The 15,968-nt window shown below is 43.0% G+C and overlaps 1 protein-coding gene across 3 annotated transcripts; it reads left to right on the top strand.

Annotated features, from left to right (window-relative positions):
- The first annotated feature begins 4,644 nt into the window (after positions 1–4,644).
- LOC146978183 (uncharacterized) lies at positions 4,645–15,134 on the top strand. Of its 3 annotated transcripts, none has more exons than XM_085790874.1 (4): positions 4,645–4,901; positions 6,253–6,384; positions 7,108–13,873; positions 13,949–15,134. In XM_085790874.1, exons 1-3 carry the CDS (start codon positions 4,671–4,673, stop codon positions 8,524–8,526), a joined length of 1,782 nt encoding a protein of 593 aa, XP_085647000.1. In that variant the 5' UTR covers positions 4,645–4,670; the 3' UTR covers positions 8,527–13,873; positions 13,949–15,134. The 3 variants fall into 3 exon arrangements, with proteins under 3 accessions (XP_085647000.1, XP_085646998.1, XP_085646999.1); XM_085790872.1 differs by having other exon boundaries at positions 7,096–13,873; XM_085790873.1 differs by having other exon boundaries at positions 7,096–15,134.
- Positions 15,135–15,968: the final 834 nt, after the last annotated feature.

Genomic DNA, 15,968 nt, shown 5'->3' with positions numbered 1-15,968 from the left:
GTTTGATTTTCTATCCTTTATTTTTTTCCCTTTTCACTTGTGCTCCATAAAAACTTCATGTCCATCTTTGGACTTTGAACTCCAGGATTTATTCTCGACCTTGACAATCGATCGATCAATCTTGCCCCGGGGTCCTTTCTGGAGGTAGTGCAGCTTTCAGCCAGCATCACGTGACCTTTATCATTCGATAATGTTTCGCTCTTTTGTTGTAATAGTTGGTTTCTCACTTCCCAGCAACACGTAAAACAATGAGAGCTGGTTTCCTTTTCGGCGTTTGGCCTCCTCCCAGCTGCAGCTTTCATACTCATTAACCGATCATTTACAGTAATGCCGTCCATTCATTTGGTAATCGATCGGTATGACATCACTTGAAGCTTCAGTGTGAATCCTGTGATAATGGTTCAGTAGTTTGAACCATTAAACTAGATTTCTGCAGACAGGAAGGAGTCCTGTATTGATTCCACTGGAATCAAACAAAGAAGAGAGAGAGGAGTGGAGGAAAATAAGGTGGAGACTGAAAGAGAGAGATGGAGAGATGGAGGGAAGAACAAAGACATGTAAGGCTGACAGATGAAAGAGGAGGAAGATGAAGGTTGAGAAAGCACTGAAGGAGAAGCAGAGAGGGATTTTAAGAAGTGTGAGTTTTAGACTGACAGGAAACAGAAAACAGTGACAGAAAAGTGAGAAACGATTTCACCCAGAAGATTTCATCCTCCATCCCAGAAACTTTTTACAGTTCAGAGAGGGAGAGAGAAACTTTCAGACTGACAGAGGAGAGAAGGAAACAAACACACAGAGAGACGGAAAGAGAGAGAGAGAGGGCAGTGGAGGAAACATTTCCATGTCGGGCTGTAATTAGCATAATATTTTTCTCTGTGTGTCTCCATCATCCTATTTATAACTGTCAAGAGTGAAGGACGGAGATGAAAGGGTGGAAATAACGAACATGAAATTGTCTCTGTTAAACACAGGGGTGTGTGTGTATATGTGTGTGTGCGTGTAAGTGTATGTGTGTGTGTCAGTGTGCGAGTTAATCCTGACTGGACGTGTAATGACTGCTTGCTCTATTTCAACAGTATTTTGCATAAAAGACAAATTTGTTCCATAGTGTCTTGTATCAAAGCGAAGCCTCACAGGCCTGGAGGCGACGCTGGCTTTGAGGTTAGAGATGGTTGCCAGTTCGAGTCCCGGACCAGCAGCAAGCTGGGGAATAAAACCCCCGGACAGCCAATAGCGCAGGGCATGAAATTAGCTTCTTTGTTTCTGGGGGTATTTTTGGCCCTTTGATCAGGATTTCGGGGACATGCTGCTCCTTCTGAGCAATTTAACTGAACTATGAAATAATAAGGGGGAACCCCAAGGTCCTTACAGTGATTTTACCAAATATTCAACCCTCGGCTTAAAAACTGAAAAAGAAAAAGCTTAAAGATGGCTGCTGAGAGTAGTTCAGATCCATGTAGAGAGACAGCCAAAGGAAAGAAAGAAACCTTGACAACCCACCCAACCAAACAATCTACCCAGAATCAGTAGCTTTCGAATTCTTTGTGTATGAATTGTTTTTCTATAGCTTCTTCTGTTTGTCCAAAAAAAAATCAAAGATAGGGTAAGTGTTAGGCCAGTAGTCATGGAGAAGTTCTCTTTTGGCTCTGTTTTTGGTCTCCACCGCCTCCTGAGGAAAATATCTGTCTGTTTAGCCACCAGATGCTGCTCTATACCAGTGGGTGGAAGATTTCTACAGCTGGACCACACAGGAAATGTGGCACAAAATCAAAATTAGAGGCTAAATATGCAACATGGAGCTGAATAGACATGTTAATTTTCATTGGTTATGTCACTATGAGTGACATCTTTAACATCCGAAGGGCTGGTTATATAGGCTACAACTGCAGGGGGACTTTGGTAAAAAAGCAGAAGCAACAGCTACTTGAATGATAAAATCTCGTGTCAGAATCTTAGAAAAGGTTTCCCTCCACCTGTCAACAGTCTGAAACCATTCACAATGTGTTGGACAATGTGTAAAATGTTGTGTGAGTGTCAGCAGGTAAATCAGCCCGTCAGTCTCGGGGCCCGTGCGGCTGCCAGGTCAGAACGCTCGTTGCTGTGAATGTGAAGCAGGAGGGCGGTAATGAAAAACGCTCCAGTGGTGCTCAATCAAGCTTGTGGGATAAAACAGAGGTTAACACAAACAAGAGTGACCTGAAAGTCACAGTTTTCATCTGTTAAAGTGTTCAATCACAGGGACGAGCTGCAGCGATGACTCAGCAGCACCGACCACGGCCCCCAGTGCTGTCAGAAAAACTGTGACTTCATCAAACAGAAAATATGCAAACGCAGAACAAAGAAACATCTGTTTAACGGTGGAGTTATGTACAACTGAGACAGTGTCCAGCAGCAATTCTTTTATCTTTAAGTAAAAAGTGTTTTCTTTTTTTTTCTTTTTCCATTAAGATATAAGACAATCCAATTTTTGTTGCACTTAAGATAATTGTTCCATTAAGAAGATATCGAGGCTCACGGGGTTATTGAAGGTTCTGCTTTCAGTAAATGACAAAGATTATGGTAAGATGCACAAAATAAATACAAAACTTGTTTTCAACAATGGACCTACAACTTGAATGCTCACATTCAAACATAAAACATATGAAATTACATGTATGGATAAAATGAAAGGTTAAAAACATAAGTGCACATTTCTGCACTGTAGTGCATGAATATATATATATATATATAAAACACTACAATACATAGATATAATGCATGTAAGTATAATAATATATTATGTATGTAAATGTATGTATAAAATATGTCTTTATAAAAGTACACAATGTAAAAATGTATGTAATATTACCAAGTGTGAGAGAATCGACAGCAATCTTCGTAGTGATTACACTTTCTTTATAATATAAGATGCACAGCAGCAATACAGATCAGGGTGCGCTTCGGCTCGTAGCCGTCCTCAGCCACCAAACCATATTACCAAACCAATAAAGATAGATGCTGAAATACATTCAATAGTTCAATACATTTCATGTATTTAACAAATAAAACATATAAATAGAAATTCTGAAATATATGAAATACAAATAAAAAATGAACAATGTATAAATATGTGTATGGGTTAGTGACAAACAAGGGTTGGTAAGATGAGCAATTCAGAAATATCTTCAGAGAAATTCAAAGCATCAGATTTGTGTAAATGTACATTTTGTATTCATGTTGGTTTTATGTAATTTGAACCATTTTTTAACTGAATGCCCTAAAAATGTCAAATTATGTAGCCACAAAATAATTATAAATATGAAATATTTGATCGACCTACAGTGGATTTAAGTGTAGGCTACTTAAAATATATACTTTCTTCTGAAAACTTTTGATACACTGAGTGGGATATATCCTAAAACACACTTTTTTCTAAATAATGTGACAAATTTGTCAAGAAACACAGTGTTGCATTGCAACAGTGAATTACATTTACATATTGCTTACACCACTTTGACATTGGGTTGCATCATGTCATTAACCCATATCATTTCCAACAGAAATGTGCATAAATGTCCTTAATATATCTGTTAACACAAATTAAATATATGCATGAATTTATGCCAAATGCCTGTGATATGAAAAAAAAATCATAAACTGTTTCAATCTAGAGAGAGACAGACTCAGACCGCGTGTGTGTGTGTGTGTGTGTGTGTGGTTGTTGAGCTGTTGTTGGACACACTGATGATGACTCATTGTTTTTGAGAGGCTTTGATGTTGTTTCTGGACCTGATGAAGTGAACACTGCCAAACAATAAACCCTCTTTCATCTCTTCTCTCCTCCATCCATCCCTCCTTTCTCATCCCTCCATCCTTTTGTCACCCCTCCCCTTCTTCTCCCTCTCTCAAATCCAATCATAGTTTCTTCTCCCTCCTTTCTTCTCCTCCTCTCTCTTCTCAGATCTCACCTCCTCCGTCTCCTCCCCTCATCCTCCTCCCTCCTCCTTCATTCTGCTTTCTCACCTGTGAACCGTCTCCTTCTCATTAAGTCCAATCCTCGTCTCTGTCTCCTTTCTTTCTTTCTTTCTTTCTTTCTTCCTCCTCCTCACCTTCTCCTCACCTCTCCTCCCGCAGGTTTTCCTTCTCCTCCTACTCCACTCCTTCATTTCCCTCCCTTATGGATTTACATCAGTAAACCACAACAGTTCTCCTTTCACTGATCATTACTGATGTAAATTAGGATATAGACATATCAATATTCATTCTTTTATAGTGTTTATAATTTAATTTGGAAGTGTGTAAAAGAGGGAAAATAAAAACTTTGAAAGAGAAATCTGACTTTTTTTTCCATAAATCCCACAACAAAGTACAAACTGAATTTGAGAAATAATAATAATAATAATAAACTTTATTTCTATAGCACCTTTCAAAACCAAGGTTACAAGGTGCTTCACAAAATACAAATACAATATCATTGAGAAAATAAAGCAATTAGAAAGTGAAGAAAACATAATACAGAAAAACAGTGAACAGGCATAAGATAAAATAGTGGAAATGGATAAATGATTTGCATTTTCATGAAAAAGTTCAAACTGAAACTGTGCAGATGAATATGATGGCTTGACATCTGTGAAATAACCCGTTATTCCTCCTCCTCTTTGTGTCTTCCAGGTGTCCGTCGCCTTCCGGAGATGGACCAGCGGGCCGGAGCTAACGTCCACTACACCCTCCTGATCGCCTGCGTGCTGGTGGCTTTCTTCCTGGGCGCCATTTTGTCCGGCTTCCTGGTGTCGTGTTACTGCAGCCGCAGCGCCGCTCACCGGGCGAGGAGGCTGGGGAAAGACCCCGAGGCGTCTCTGCCCCACGCTCTGTCGCTGCGGTCCCTCGCCAAGCTCAACGGACTGCTGGACGGCCAGCCAAAGGTAAACAGGGTGGACTGGTCTCTGATGGGGCGAAGGAACCAGGCTAGGCTTGTTCTGTTTTTTTACAGATAATTACGATTATCCAGAAACCACATTGCAAACAAATGCCTTTGTTGTACATAAAATCATTTGCAGGTTGTAAATAACAAATCACCAGCAGTTTAAAGAAGCTGAGATCAGGTTTATTTGCTCTCTGTAGGTAGGTAAATAGATAAATTGTACAATTACAGCAGCAAAGCTACAGAAAAATCAACAAATGAGAAATGCAAATGCAAAACAACAAGAGACGAGACACTACAAGAGTATCCATGGATTAAAGTCTGGAAACATAATAAACAAACAGGAAAGACAAATGCTACAAAATTATTTAAAAATACATTAAGAAAAATATAAAAGGTGCTTTTGTCTTTTCATATTTAAAAACAGTGATATTTGTGATCGATCTGAGGGCTGGATGTTTACCTCAGAGAGGAGTTTCAGTCAGTCGTCAATAGTTCTGTTGGTGATGTGAGAAACAAAACCTTTTTCTAACAGTATCACAAAAACTAAGACAGAAACATCTCGTTTCTACCTGTGGCAGCAGTTGAAGAAGTGTAATATTGATTCAGCTGCATTTCAAAGCAACAGGAAATGTGTTTATATTGACTTATGAATTATATGATAATACAAATAATGGGCTGAAAGTGGTTCTTAAAAGAACCTTTTTTTTACTTTGATGGGAACTCCGACTCCAGGAGGAACTTTTCAAGTATGATTTTGGAGAAGTTATAAGAAAGTTGAGTTATTGATTCTTTCAAATGTCAAACGAAAATGTTGTTTTAAATGTGTAGCTTGTTCCTGACAAGATGGTAGAAGATAAGATCTACAGACACCTTTTTATCATGTCATTGTGGTTGGTGCAGCTTCATCCAACAGTGAGGAAATATCCGTAGCCTCTGGTTTACAAGTGTGTGTTTCAGCTGAGAAGCAGCAACATGATCAGCTGAATTCTGAGCGGCTGTGTTAATATTCACCCCCCCCCCCCCCACACACACACACACACACACACACACACACTACTCTCCCTTCCCCTCCCCCCTCCTGCCTCCTCACCCCGAGGGGCGACATAATAAGTTAATAGCTTCACTTCAGCCTTTTATTCAGTCATCGCAATTCACAATTTCATTATGAACTCAATGTCCTTGAGTAGGAAACTGAATCTCTTTGCTTCTTGTTGACCTCCGACCGCTCCACTGAATTGTATATTTGTCCCTCGTTGCGCTGTGTGAAGAGTGATAAGTGTAAACCAGACGTCCATCCTCCTCCTCCTTCTTCCATCATCATCAGCGCTGTCTGTTTCGTCTCTTCCCAGGAGGACAAGCTGGACGTGTCCACTCCAAAGATGTACAGCTCCTTTATTCCTAACGGCCGGGCGGAGCCTCACCTCCACACCCCCGGGCATCAGGGCCTGTCGCTAGGAGACCCCGACCTCAGCCTCTCGCAGGTAGGACAACTGGTCATGATAGGCAGTCTGAGACACTAGATGATGATGAAGATGACCATCAGTCTTATGTCATGGACAAGAATCTTTAGCTTTGTAAGCATCTTGGTGTTTCAAGCAATATGCTAATAGGCTAATGTTTAAAGGGATAGTTCAACATTTTGGCAAATTGGTCATAATCCATATAGTTTTAGGAGTAGGCTTGTTACCTTTAATTGTCGGTGCAAGCTATTTTTAGAATGGTGGAGCAGAGCCGTATCGTAAATTTCCGTTATTATCTCATAGCGTGGTGAATGTGCAGGTCACAACTTGTCCACGAGAGCATTTTTAAGTTGTTGGATTGTGTATTTGATGAGAGAAACCAAGAAATCCCATGAGCCTCCGTAGTGTAGTACTGAGCAGCTCGCGGCTCTGCTCCGCCATTATAAGAATAGCTTGCACCGACAATTAAAGGTAACGCACCTACTCCTAAAACTATAGGGGTTATGGCAATGGGCCAATTTACCAAAATGTTGAACTATCCCTTTAACAGATGACTATAAAGCCAGTACTTAGCAGTTAGCTAGCAAAACTAACAAATTAGCAATGAAAATGTATGTTACGTGAAATTTAGACATAGACTTCTATGAAAAGATTGTTCATGTTTCCTGAAATGGGTTAATGTTATTCAGAGTAACGACTGAAATTAAAACCAAGGGTCTGACCTCTGTTTAGTCCCTGTCACAGGGTGATGGAGAGCTGTCCGGTCTGCCCACGCCCGACTCCACCCCGGAGCTGCCCATCAAGAACATGAAGGCCCTGCGGCACCATCAGTACGAGAAGAACCAGAACTGCAACAACGCCAAGGACAACAACCCAAAGTCCGGGCCCAGCTGCTCCGGATCCAGTCTGGGGTTCATGGCCGTCGTCGGGAACTCTCTGACCCAGCAGGTGTTCCCCTACTCTCATCACCAGGGCAACGGCCTGAGCAACGGAGCGGCCCACGGAGCGGGGGCCTCCTCGACTTCGCTGCACCTTCCGGAGGAGAGGAAGATCTCGAATGACGAGCGAGCGGCGGCGGCGGCGGCGGCGGTAGGCGGAGTAGCGGGCGTGCCCCACCACCACCACTCCCAGCAGTCTCTGCCCCAGACGGTGGTGGACGTGTCGGCGCTGGACGAGCTGCTCAAACACATCCACGAGGTCAGCGCGTCGGGCACCGGCGGCATCAAGGTCCTCACCTCCACCTCCTCGTCGGCGCTGTTCCCCGGCGGCTCGTCCTCGGCCTCCAACACCGGAGGGCATCATCATCATCAGCATCACCACCATCATCATCCTCACGGCCACCACAGCCAGACGCGCACCCACCACTACAACCACGGCCATCACCACAGCAACCACCACAACAACAACAGCAGTGGCGTAGGTGCTGGAGGCGCGGGCGTAGGCGGTCACCATCACCAGCAGCAGATCCCCGAGACGGAATCGGCGTCGTACTACAGCACCTCCACGCTGCCGAGGGACGGCCTCCCCAAGCGTCTGGACCCGCCTCCTCAAAGCTCCGCCCACTCCTCCTTCGCCACCTCCTCTTCCTCCTCCTCCTCGTCCTCCAACAACAACCCCACCTCCTCCACCTCCGTCCCGTCCTCCTCCTCGTCCTCCTCCTCCACTCCGCTCCAGCAGCAGGTGATCCCAGAGCGGCCCGGAGGAGGGAGCGGCGGCGGCGGCGGCGGCGGCGTCTCCGTAGCGCGCCACCACTCCCAGCGCCACTCCCTAATAAAGATGGGCAGCGGCGGCGGCGGCGGCGGTGGCGGTGGCGGCGCCGTGCCGCGTCACCACAGCTTCAACCAACGGGGGGCGCAGCAGCATCAGCAGCAGCACGCACACTTCCTCGCCAGGATGAACACCAACAGCAGCAGCAACGGACCGCCGGGCGCGAACACCGGAGCTAACGGCACGACGACCAACGGGGAGAGCCAGCGGCCGTCCATCGCCAGCGCCTGCCTGACGCGGCAGCACAGCTACAGCGAGGGTCCGCACGCGCAGCGGGCAACGGCGGTCGTCAGGAGAACGGCATCGCTCAAACCCCAAGTCCCGCCGAAACCTCTGTTCCTGCCAAACACGGCAACGACGTCACCGGTTCCAGAGGCGGGAAAGTACAACTACTGAGACAATGACGGCTGCTGCTGCTGCTGCTGCTGCGTGAAGGAAGCCCCTCCCCCCCAACGCCCCCAAACCCCCCCCTCCGACATGTCCGCAGGGCCTGTGACAAATGACAAAATGAGAGCACTGATGGGACAGAAAGACATGAAAGAGACTTCAGAGCTTTTTTGTCCCCCATCACAACTCATTATGACCCTTCAGTTGTGGTTGTTTTTCGCCGGATGCCACCTCACTGAGTCACGACCGCTGCGTTGTAGCCGCCGCGCTCACAAAGCAGAGCCCTGAACAGAGCCGACACACACAGACAGACAGACACACAGACAGACAGACACTGAGAGGATCGACAAATAAACAGGATCTCTGACTCATTCCTCCGGGCGGTCAGGACTGCAGATCAAACTCGGCTCAGACGTGTCGGAGAAACATTCCAAAACCAGGGCGAAAGATGTTAATGATTCAGAAGGAGTCCCCCAAGGCTCGAGGTGGCCTGAAAAATTCTTGATTAATGCAGTTTTTCTTATGAGCGCTTTGATCTAATGTCCCCGGTTGTTGCACTTTGGCACGGGGCCCAGATTGCATTTGCAAAAGATTCATAAACGCAGGGAATCGGACTGCTGCTGCAGACCCGACGTGAACTGAATCTCGGACCGCTGGGACGTCTCTCTCCAGGACTCGAAATCAAACAATGGCGTTTCTTTCCACAGGAGAAATCAAACAAAAATCATATTAGAGAAAAAAAAAGAAAGAAAAAAAAAATGCCCAGAGGGAAATTCCTTCCTTTGCTTTGGAAGTCACTTTGTCCCTCTGAATGTGGTCTGGAAAATTGAAATTAAAAGACGGGTTTACTCAACTTTTCTGTGAAAAAACTGAGTCCAAAAGGAGGAAACAAAACTCTTAACACAGTTTTTGTTTTCACATCTGAGACCTGAGGTTGAAGCGACGTTGGAGAGGCGTTTTTTTTGTTTTGTTTTTTTGTATCCCGACACATCAGCATCGACACTTGGAAGAAATTTTGAAGAAAAAGAATAAAGCCTCATGAGCAAAAATATCAGATGATTCAGATCAGAGCAGCGATCTCTTCACACCCTGACAGTCCATAGTACATACCAGATGAATGTTCTTTTTGTGTACCATATTGGTATCTGAAAACAAACACAGCGTTAATGCAGCCCAGCAGGTGATTAAGTGGAACATTTCTCAATAACGATTCCCTCAAATTACTAATTCATGCACTCAGTGCTCTTAATACGCCTTCATTCACTCATTTGTATGTTCAAATGACTTAATTGATTCTCTTGAATTAATAATTGCTATCAAATGACTTAATTTGCCCTTTCCACAAGCTTAAGTGGCGAATTTTAAGAAGTGACAGACATCTGCAGGATCAATAAGTGTCGATGTTTCCAAGGACGTCAAAGATAAAAGTCTAACTCTCCGCGGTGTGAGAGCTCTGCAGGGTATTGATTAAGTCATTTGAGGGAGTTGTTTATAAAAAAGTTCTGTCTTGTTGCCTGCTGAGTTCTGTGGTTTTGAGTGGTGCGACAGGTGAACCAGCTCAAACTGAAACGACAGCTCACAGATTGAAAAGTGCGATAAAATATTATGTGTTTCTTTTTTTAAATGTCAGGCCACTCACTTTCCACAGTGGGTGTCCTGGCCTCCTGTGGTGCAAAGGTCATTTGTTTCCATTGTTTCTACTGGATAGTTTACCAAATGTAATAACTCAAGTACTTAAAATATTATATTGTGTTTCCAAAGTCTCACCAAGAGAAAAAAAAAGCAATTATCATCAACATTTCCAGAGTAGCTTCAAAGGCTGAGTCCTGAACTACATAGTCTGGCTTTGGAACCCACTGTGATTGAGCTAATTAGTGCTACATTACAACTGTGGAGGACAGAAATGTCTGTTTTACTGCAAACCAAAGTCAAATCACTCAACATATTAAAACCTGGGCCTGATGATACGACACCATAAATGATGAAACAAAGATTTAAAGACATTTTAATCTGACATCACCTGTAGCTAAAATTAAAATACTGTATGTATCAACAAACAGGAATTTTAAAATGTCTGGGACAACTTTTTCAGTCAAGCAATATTTCACAAAAATGAGATGTAAACACGTTTCAAATGACATCAAAAACAGCAGATTATTATCCCCCTAAAAATCCCTGTTGCGTATTTTCTGTCACCTTCAATTAAATACAACTACAGCTACTTCCAAAGATGCAACCGTCCCAATAATTAAGCAGATTCTGTAAATCCAGGAGGAAATCAGTGGAAACGTGAATGGTGCTTTGTCGACCTTTTTGTTGCAACACTGCGATGGAAACGCAACCAAAGTCTCTGTGGACGAATATAGCCAGAATGATCTGCATGTATAGATAACACAAGGGGGAGAGAGTGAGAATATATCATATGTGAGTTTGTGTGAACATCTTCATTCACTTTGACAGACTCTGTGGTTGAACCCCGGTCTGCTGCTGACTACAGTCTGTGGGAGTGTTTCATCACAGATGGTCTAAAATTACCAACTGTGAGGCAAGTGAGTCTGCTGTTTCCTGTTTCACTTTTACCTCACTGTATTTATCCGTGCTCTTCATTCTGTGGCTGTTTCTTCTGTTTGGGCTGTGGCCAAACAACAACTGCACCGGTCAAGTGTTAACAGAATAATACACAAGGCAACAGGGACGAGCAACACTGCCGGCAACAGCAATAAAAGTTGGTGACTTTTTCTTTTGGGACATGATCCCTGTAAATAAAATACTGAGCTGCATGGAACTAAAGCACTGATGGTGACTTCAAACAGCCGACACAGGTTGACCGTCCGTGTTGCCTCGACGTGTTGCTGAGCAGGATTCGGCAAAGTCTGGGAAGATGTCAGTGTTAATGTCAGGATGCTCCGGCATCAGAAAACACCTGTACTGTGTCACGTGAAGAAAAAAAACAGTGGAAATGTCAAAAGCTTCAGTTACAAAGAAAAAGTACTCACCTCTTCTTTTACTGTTCAAACTGTGTTATTGTCATGTAAAGCAGTTGAGCGAAAGGACAACTTTGAAAAACCCTACTTAGCGGTGCATTCAGGGCGGCTCTGACATTTGAGACACAATTACAATCCTGCAAAAAGAAAAAAAAAGGATTAATGAGATGTATCAGCATAAAATTAAAGCCAGAATGTAAACATTCAGTGAACTCATGTGTATGTAGATATCAATAATAGATATTTGCAATGAAAAAATTAACTCAAGCTTCCTTGATGCACCAAATGGAGGAGTTTTCAGAAAAAGGTGGCTGCACATACTCATAATAAATTTTTAGCACCACTCAAGTAAATCTAACAGGATTTGTTGATAACATATAATTGTAACATGGCTGCACGACACATTGGATTATTAAATGGATGTTCAACGTTGTCTGAGTTTTAAAAAATCCTCATTTTCAGACACAGTTTGATATGAGGGTTCAGCTGTTTTGCACCTGTGGACCTAAAATAGACGTTTCTGACAAGTTTAAGTCTTTTTGCTGTTTGCAGAAAAAAGTCAAAGTTGTCAGTTGCTCCCGAACCTTTATTTTTGGGCAATATAGTCTGTCTGAATGATTTATCATCCATTTACTTTTTTTCCATAGCTTTCTACCTCGTGTTTTTTCCTCTGTGCATAGAGTTTGTTCAGCGCTTAAACTCGCTGAAAAAATACTGAACCTGGGAAAGAATCTTATTCCTCGACTCCCACCCCCATCTGCTGAGGAAAACTAAAATGTGGTTGAAAGCCCTGGAAAAGTTAGAGAGTAGACTGAGTATTTCTCTGTGAAAGCTGTTTCCAAGTCAAGAATGAACTTCCACTTGCTTTAATTACAGGCTATAACATGCAGCAGAGCAGTATGTATGATGATCAGTGACTCCATGCCATCCAGAAGTGAACGGAAAGCTTTGTAAAGTATTAAAACAGAAACATGACTGGCAGGTGATGTGGCGCTTGATGTCTGTTAACTAAACAAACTTTTTTGCAGCCAGCTTTTGAGCAAGTTTGGTTCCCAGCTGCCGGTGAACCAGATAAACATCCAGCAGTCGGTTTTTCAATTTTATCTGACTCGCTCAGCTGTGCCGGACACACACTCCCGGCACAGATTAAGCAATAACGAAGCTGCGGTGATGTTAGAGCAGAGCGTTAGTGAAGTATCCCCCCGTCTGCTGCGGGCAGGGCGAGCCGGCTCTGCACCAAATGATGCAACTTTGACTTCGCCAGCACCAAACATTTGACGAGGGGGCTGAAATTTGGGATGTAAAGCACCTGCTGAAAGAGTGGTGTTTTCAAACTAGACGGAGAGATCTCTTGGTTCAGATGTAATAAAAAAAGACGACAAAGCAGTGGTTTCATATTGGTTTATACTTTGTGTAAACGGGCGATTTGTGGCGCGGTCTGCGTTTGAAGAGGTTACATCATCCTCTTTCATCCTCGACCCGAATCTCTCAGCCGACTGGAAGTATTTGAGAGTGATCAGAGATTAGTGTTGTTCTGGTCACTGGGAAGAAGCTGCCTGCATGAATTAAAGTCTAAATTAACTACCCGTGTTCACACGAGAAAAAGCAAATCTGACCCTCAGCTCTCAGTGGCAGATTTGATCAGTTTCTACAGAGGAAGAAATAACATTTTTAAAAATGTGGACTTTGGGCCACACAGAGTTTCTGAGTCCAATCTTCTTGTGCACTTAACAACCATCCGTGTCCTGAACTTTTTAAAACCCCTAACCCCATCAAATAAAAAATGCATACGCTTAACAGTGCGACTGAATAGCTTTCTAGATCCATCTCATCAACATGCAGAGACTTCAAACTTGCTGAACACAGACAATTAAACGCTAACTCACCTTTCATTCAGTCCCAAGCAATAATCATCTCGGTGCGTTCAAGGACCCTCTTATTTCTGAGACACCACAGTCAACCGGTTCAATACGGTGCCGGGGGGACATATCTAGCAGACGAGCATGAAATATTCATGGATTTTTAAAGTTAATTGATTTGTTCGTGAAAATTGAAGTTGTTTCTGTTTGGCAACTTAAAAACACCAACATGGTGAGAGCATTTAGTCCTTTTTCGCAAAACTGTTTCCCCACAAAAACACAACAACCGATAAGTAGAGCTAACAAAGTGGTCTGTCTCTGCAAATTGATTTCCCATGAAGTGAAGCTAAATGCAGCCTTACAGTAGAGGGAGGAAGGTTTTTCTTCTAGCTGTGAGATGTGGTTGAATGATTATTCACCTAATCGATAAAAATAAAAGGATTAATAAATGGCCAAAACATGTCTGAAAACTGCCATGGCATCGATCAAATCAGCAATTTTGTTGACTTAGTCGTCCCTGTATTTAATTTAAATCAAATATCCAAAAGTTCAGACATTATGGTAGCTGTCAAAGGAGCTATTTGTAAGTTTTGTTTTTGCTACTTTGCCAACGTTAGCATTAACAGCTGAGTTAAGCATCAACCTAATTCTTATACTCACCAACATCGGTCCCCAGAGGTGAAAAAGAAGAACCAATGTTTACTGTTGTTTCTATCACTTAGCCCTGGCTCATCTCATCATCACTTTCTAACAGTGACTCACTGTAGCCTCCAATCTGCCCTGATGACACAGCACCGCTCACAGGGCATGATATAAACTCTTGTCTTGTAAACGCATCAATGGCCACCAAACACTGTTAGCAAAGAAACCACACTGAGCTGCAGAAAAACCTACATCCAGCCCCTTTAACATTTGGCTTCTTTTACTGAATGAAAGAAAAGTGTTTTGTGTGGGAAAAGGTTCTAGGTTTCGCTTTGGCATCAATGCAGAAACTCCGGCACTGACACCTTATCCTAGGAGAAGGAAACTTATGGCTAACTGGCTAAAAAAAAACATACCTGTGATTTCTTTAAATGGGCCTCTCAGCAGTATTGTTACCATCACGCTGAACAGACTGAAGATAAAGAAAGCCAATCTTGTTTCCCAGAAGCTACATTGAGGTTAGGAGGGTATGCAGAGGTATCAGCTCAGTATTTTTTTTTACTCTGCTGCACACAGGGGAGAGGTCGTCTTTTATTTTACACTGAGATGTAAGTGTGGTCTGGTTCAGTAAAGGACAGAAATCTGAAGACTTAAGAATTTGTCACTCATGCAGACACAAAACAGACAACACGAGGAACAGGAATCTCCATCTGTAATGAATAAAAGCTGTCAAAGGGAGGTTGAAACTTAATTAAAAGAAGAGGCTGCTCATCAATGATCTGATTAACTCGTCAGCGGTCCTTTGGGAATGTTTTCACTGGGTGCTATGACGGGGACGCTGCAGAAAACAAACACTACGGTTCATTTTATTAAAGGGTTTTTGTATGAGGATGCACTTGTAACCTTGAAAATAAATTTGTTTATTAATTTCGTGGTTCTCAGTTCCTGTCCTCTAAATGTGCTCTCTGTGAGGGGGGGAACGGAGACGCTGTCATCACCGATAGACTCACAGCGCCACCAGTTGGGCCACACCAGAATGACAATGTAATAATGTCAAAAGATATTATGTTTACCTTACTGCTATTAATTAACAATGTGGATGATGGTGTAAATAAAGGCTACTGTGGAATATTACTCAAAGCCGAGTCAATCCTTATTTTCCAAAACTCTTCATCTGAAGTTTCTGTGGATTCTTATTCTGAAGAGTTGCAACAGGACTGTCTCAATATAAACACAAAGGGAGCTTGTGAAGGTGATACCGTGGGTTATAGAGTTCAGTTAGTCTTTGGATGGGTTCATAAGGGTTTTAGGGGCTTATTGGTGTCCCAGATGTATCTGAATAAATTTCAAGTGTTTAAGGAGTATCCAAATGTCCTTCAGAGAGTTTTGTGGTTTCCTTAATGTGTCTGAATGCACGTTTACAATAGTTTCCAGTGGTCATGAAAGGGACTGAATTCTCCAACAGAGTTCCAGTTCCTCTTTTCAGAACACCCTGTGGTGAATGAAAATTTGAAGGTTTCAGGAGAATTAAGTGTACCGGCGTGGACAGAGGGGTATCAAACAGAAGGGTTTCAAGATGTTCTAAAAAGCTGTGGGGTTTCCTGAAGATGTTCTACAAAAATGACTCTTGAGGGAATATTAGGGTCCTCAAGAGTCCTGAATAGATGCCGGAGCTCTGACTGTGTTCCAGGAAATCCAAGTTGAGGTCCCACAGGTGTTTATAATGTCCCTTTAGTTCACAGAGTAACTATGGCCACCTTGAGGACGTTCAAAAAGTCATTGATGAGTTCTTCTGAATGTGGCCCAGTACAGGTACCTAAAGAGCTTCCACAGATCCTTGACAGGCTTAATGCCTGATAACACCTTCAAGTCTTTAAAGGAGCCTGGGAGGACCTTGGAGGAGGACCTTATGGTTCCATGTGTATAGATTTATAAAACCTAAATCATTGAATAAATAAGACACCCA

The sequence above is a fragment of the Trachurus japonicus genome, chromosome 11 (assembly GCF_045865225.1).
Source record: "Trachurus japonicus isolate A0001 chromosome 11, Traja_1.0".
Classification (NCBI taxonomy): Eukaryota; Metazoa; Chordata; class Actinopteri; order Carangiformes; family Carangidae; genus Trachurus; species Trachurus japonicus.
The sequence above is the reverse complement of the archived record's forward strand: the minus strand, read 5'-3'. Positions and strand labels throughout refer to the sequence as shown.